Source organism: Meles meles, chromosome 1 (assembly GCF_922984935.1).
Source record: "Meles meles chromosome 1, mMelMel3.1 paternal haplotype, whole genome shotgun sequence".
Lineage (NCBI taxonomy): Eukaryota > Metazoa > Chordata > Mammalia > Carnivora > Mustelidae > Meles > Meles meles.
Window position 1 is genome coordinate 136,115,002 of NC_060066.1, and position 6,000 is coordinate 136,121,001.

Consider the following 6,000-nt stretch of genomic DNA (forward strand, 5'->3'; position numbering starts at 1 on the left):
ATTTGACAGACAGAGATCACAAGTGGGCAGAAAGGCAGGTGGGGGCGGGGAGGGGGAGAGGGGAAGCAGGCTCCCCGCTGAGCAGAGAGCCTGATGTGGGGCTCCATCCCAGGACCCTGGGATCATGACCTGAGCTGAAGTCAGAGGCTTTAACCCACTGAGCCAACCAAGCTCCCCTATAATTGTGTTTCTTAAAAACAGCTCTGGTGGCAGTGAAAAGATGGGCTGAAAGGGTACCACAAAACTTCTTCCTACCACAATATGCAACAAAAATCTGATAAAGCTGCTATTAACATTCAATTTATCTGTAGTTATCCACTCCTACCCCTTTCCTAGGCTTAGCTCATATTCTTCATAAAGCCTTTCCGAACTCTTCCATAACACATTAATCTCTCCTTTCTCAGAACATCTAAGGCATGTCTGTCTGTACCCTGCATTCTGTCACCACCTTACAATTTTAACTAATTTGTATTTAAATTTCTCCTCCCTAACAAGAATGTAAGCTCCCTATGAAAAGATGTCATATATTTTTTTGACTGTATGTGCAATACACACATACACAAACACCAATCCACCCCACAGCGCTTAGGGCAGTAATACAACATTTTAAAACAGATACTTCCTTTGATCTCAATATATGGTCTCCTTTATCCATGAGTACAGATTCCACTATTCCCCATAAATAATAAAATAAAATGTGTGTTTTTCAAATTATGATTTAAAATTAAGGGGAAAAAGTTAGTATATGGTAATGGAAAATGAACTCAAGGCAACTTTCTAGGAAGATGAAAATGTTCTAATTTATGATAGGAGTGTGTTACACTGTTGTATTGCATTTACTTAAAAAATGTATAACCAAGATTATACTGTTTAATATATATAAGTTTACCTAAAAACCTGTAAAAATAAGGGGTAGGAGCAAGGGGTTATAGATGAAACATGAATGGCAAAATGTTGATGATACTTCTTCAGTAAAACATATAGCTGGTTCATAATATTATTCTGCTTACTTTGAAAAAAATGCATTAACAAAACTAAAAAATAACTCAGAAAGTTAAATGAATTATTCTCCTAATGTTCGGTATAATGTGACATAACTTTTAAGGTGGTTTTACTAGCTCTAGAATTACCTAGTTGATTCTAAGGACTATCTTCTAAGACAAACGTATTGTTAATAGCATAGATGAAAAAAGGCCAAGCAGCCATAGGTTCCTTAATTAAGCATCAGATAGGAAAATTAATTAGCCCTGTTACAAATGATACCCAAAAAGCCAATAAAATATAAAGTTAGAATTTACTAATCTAATCTTCAAACTATGCGCTGAAGATAGCATTTGAAATATGTCCAAAAGTTTCTGGAAATACAACTACGAAAACAGACTCAACACCAGACGAAAACAGACTCTTGAATGTTTTAAAATAATTCAATTATTTTATCTGGGTAATTTAAACTTCGTGCTTATCTACTCTTTTATTTTCTTTTTTTTTTAAATTTTTATTAACATATAATGCATTATTTGCCCCAGGGGTACAGGTCTGTGAATCATCAGGCTTACACACTTCACAGCACTCACCATAGCACATACCCTCCCCAATGTCCATAACCCAGCCACCCTATTTATCCTCCTACATGCTTATCTATTCTTAATTTGCAGTCTCCTCCCACAAAATATTTAATGTGGAAAATAAAGATCTTCCTTATTCATGCCAATGCACAAGGTTAACAATCTTTTGTTCAGCAAATTAGTTGTTGTCTAACTTAATCCCTCAAAAACAACTGTTTCTCAAAAAGATTTCCAAAGCATTTTACAATAAAATGTAAATGAAAAAACACCTAAAATTTAGTAAGACAGTTTCTATTACACTGTTTTGCTATTTCCCAGGAGATGATATTTAAAACTTTCCTTACAATAATCTACAGCCTTATAAATCACTAGCTATCTAAACTGTGACTGGAACCAACATGAAGCATTTCTGGGATGCTGATAATGTTCTTATACGGGTGCAGATCTGAGTGCTGATTACATGGGTGAGTTCTATCAGTAAAAATTCTTCAAGCGCTACATTTAATGTGTACTTTTCTATATTCCTATTATACATGTAATACTCTGATAAAGTAAACTACAGTTGTTAGAGCTGTCCTCAAATTCCCTACATCATACTAAAACACCTGTTCTATGCACTGAAACATTTCTCTAATAAAAGGTAATACAAAGTTATCTTACAGCATTTCACATTTTCTGACATATTCCCAGATAACAAATAACTTCCATTTGCAACCGGGAGCTCAGAAAGCACACAACAGAAAAAAAAAACAAAAAACAAAAACAAAAACCTCTATGTTTTCCAGAAGAAATCATTTTAAAAGCTACCTGAAGAGAAGAAAAGTGGATTGGCACTGTATTGTCTAGACAGAGATGTAAATCATTTTCAACTCTTAATCGAATTGAGAAAGGAATAGAAAGACCCCCACTTCAGACCTTAGTAAGGTAAGGAAGACAAGAGAAGGTTAATAAGAATTTCATGGATGAGAGTCCGCTTGTTAGTGGTTTAGTCCAAAGTCTACTACTAATCAGATAGTTTAAGCAAAACAAAAACAAGAGGCAACAGTACCTGCCCAGACAGATCAATGAAATAAAATACATGAAAGCACTATGCCAAGATTTAATATGGAATATCCAATGACTGGCAAGAATGCTAGGCAAGTAACCTTTCCTCATTTGCTTGCTGAAGCCAAGTGTCTCCCAGAGAATAAAATATTATGTCTGTAATCCCACAACAGTAACTCAATTCTCTCTTTTCCTTCCTCTAATCTTATAATCGCCCAAAAGCTAAACATTAAGATTCTCTCGAGGAGGAAGAAGTGGAGTATAATCAAAAAGGTTCTTGATCCTCAGCTAAATCACACTTTAACCTTCCACCTGAACAGCCAGGGGAGGGAACCTTGCCTTCCAAATTCAGCCTTTCGGGTTGAAATGACCAGCTCCCACGGAACACCACCTTGGAAAGCAATCTTACCCAACAGACCCAGGGCAGTTCATATGTACCATCCTCACGACTTAAAACAGCAACTACTAGGGAATCGTGCCAAACCCCATCCAAGTGACTGAGGCAACAGTCTCCATCCTGGAGAGTCCAATCCTCAGCCTCAAATCACAAATACACACCCACAAAGCAAACCCACGGTCTTTTAGGAGATGAGATGACAAAACTAGAACGCACCCAGAAAGTTGATACAGGAGGTGGGCTGGAGGCGACAGCCTCGGGGCAGAGGCTCAAGGCTGCTAGCGGGCGCTGGGGAAAGACTCACGCTCCCGGAGTCAGAGTAGGGCGTAGGGAACACTGGGGACGAGGCCTGGGGGCAGGAGGTACAGGTTTCCTAGCGGGTGTGGCGGAGACAGACATTCCCGGGAGCAGAATGCTGGAAGCAGGGAACACTGGGGATGACTGCGCGAGAAAATCAGACACCTTGACGTTAGAGCCTGGCAGTAGCCATGGCCCGCCCTCTCTACGCTTGACCCCTCCGGGCCAAGGGACCCGTCCGCTGGGCGCCAGGCTAGAAAGGAGAGCGCGTCGGGAGCGCAGAGGCAGCGCGGTCGAGGGCCTTCTTACCCGTACAGGCCGAGGGCGCGGCGCCTCTTGTGGAGCAGGCAGAGCATTAGAAGCGCGGCCCCTGCCAGCGTGGAGTTCCGCGCCGTCAAGTACTTGCTGAAGGCCGCCATGGAATCACCAGTGCAAGCGAGCCGGGAATGGGGCCGCGGCGGCGTCAGCTACCCTTAATGCAGGAAGCGCGGGGGAGACTGGGAGGAGAAGAGCGAGCGGAGGGAGGGCGGTGCCGGCAGCGCAGGACCGCCCCCTGGCGCGCGCCGCCGCGTCGTCCGCGAGTCGTAGCCCACCACGGACTTCGGCTCCGCGGGAGCGCGCGCGAGCGCCGCGGAGGCCGGAACAGTCCTGGGAGGCTCTCTGCGCACGCGTGGACCCCCGCAGGGTCACCCGGATTGCCCGCGCGGAGATGGTGCTGATCTTCTCTCAGGCGCTCACTGGTTCTTCCGGGCCTCGTTCCTGTCCCTGCCTCACTCCTACTCCCACCTCCGCGCGCACACACACCCACCCAAGGTTTCACAAGAACTGGAAGAGCAGGCCTACCCTGCGCGGGGGGCATAGTGGGACCTGCCACTCCGCCTACCTCCCTCCCCCGCACCGTGAAGGGCCGTTACCACCCTCTTAAAGGAGCGCAGGAAGAAGGGGCATGGCCCCATCATAGAGCATTTATACAAAACTGAGGGCACAGTGATTATTTAGACGAAAACACCTGTCGGAAACTCCGAAGCGGTATAGGGAAATGTGGGAAGAATGACTATACAAATCGAAAACCTTTTTCCAAGCCAGGTTTTTTCCTTAAACCACGGGTTATAACTTTTAGAGGATTGTGGAGTGAGTGTGGTAGATTGAGACCACCACTCCTGTGTGTGTGTGTGTGTGTGTGTGTGTGTGTGTGTGTGTGTGAGAGAGAGAGAGAGAGAGAGAGATGGGTAGGAAGACAATAGAACACGCAGAGTGTGTCACGTGTAAACAAGTTGTTCTGAGAAATTTTTATTGCAGTCTTGTAGCCATGTGTCCCTAGCAGTGATATAGAGTGTATTTCTTTAATGTGGCTCTGATCAAACAGAAAGTTTGAGAAACACTGCTCTCTGCAAAGGGATATTCAGGAATAACAATCATGCGTTGTGTTCATGCTGGCCTTACTCCCAGAATCAGAAGGGCATTACAGATTACAGCATTCTTCTGGCTGGCCCTATGCTACGGAAATCATTATCCCTAGCTTTTAGACTGGCATGTGTACAGTAACTTAGTGAATCCCTGTCTTCAGTTAAGAAATCAGAGGAAGGCGTATCTGTCAGAAAGTAAGTAGTAAGTACATAAAACCTTGCATAATACACACTCATGTTAAAGTAGCCTACAAAACAGTGGTTTCCTAGGTGTTTACTTAATATGAACTGGGAGTTGCCTAATACAGATCACAAGAATCACAAGGTGTGTGTGTGTGTGGAGAGGTGTTCAACTGCCTAAATTTTGTTAAAGTGGAGCTTCAACTAAATTCTCAGTTCACCACATAGACATTTTCATTATCTCCTGCAACAGTTAGAAAATTTGGTATGTACCAACAAAACAAAGATAAAAACAGATCACAATTCCTGATCTCTAAAGGTTGCCAGAGAAGGAAATATATGAAAAAAAAATTATAAATATGTTAAGTGTCACGTTAGAGGTATGAACACGTTTTGTGCTGTGACAGCACAAGAAAAAGAAAATAGTTTTGTCTGGAACTTATTTTTAAGTATTTATTATTAGAGAGAAGGATGGAGAATGTGAGAGAGAAAGAGAACGAGAGTCGGGTGAGGGACAGGGAGAAGCAGACTCCCCACTGAGCAGGGAGACCTACGTGAGGCTCAATCCCAGGACCCTGAGACCTGAAAAGGAGATGAGCAGAAAGCAGATCCTTAACTGACTGAGCTGTCCAGGTATCCCTGTCTGGAACTTTCTATTAGGGTTTGACAGAAGATGACTTTGTAGCTAAAGCTTAATGGGCCAGACGAAGAGCCGTGAGTGTTAGGAACTATGGGAGGTGTATCATCTTGGAGTTTATAGCAATGAAGGAAGAGCATGCAAGATTAAAGGAAAAATATATTTAGGAAATAGATTACAGTTCAGAGGAGAATAAGAATGACCAATTGGGCAACATATTCTAAAAGGCAAATGCACCCCATTGTTTATAGCAGCTACACCCACAATAGCCAAACTATGCAAGAGCCCAGACGTCTGCTGACAAATGGATAAAGATGTGGTATATATGTACAATGGAATATTATTCAGTCCTCAAAAAAATGAAATCTTCAATTTGCAATGACATGAAAAGAACTAGAGGGTATTATGTTAAACAAATCAATCAGAGAAAGACAATTATCATATGATTTCACTCATATGTGGAATTTAAGAAAC

The 6,000-nt window shown here is 42.6% G+C and overlaps 1 protein-coding gene across 1 annotated transcript in view; it reads right to left on the bottom strand.

Annotated features, from left to right (window-relative positions):
• The window catches only part of ABCD3 (ATP binding cassette subfamily D member 3), an 80,191-nt gene extending 76,125 nt beyond the window's left edge, over positions 1-4,066 (bottom strand). The window contains exon 1 of the mRNA XM_046013898.1: positions 3,613-4,066. Within this exon, the coding sequence (XP_045869854.1) occupies positions 3,613-3,722 (110 nt within the window). The 5' untranslated portion in view covers positions 3,723-4,066. The remainder of the gene's footprint in view (positions 1-3,612) is intronic.
• Positions 4,067-6,000: the final 1,934 nt, after the last annotated feature.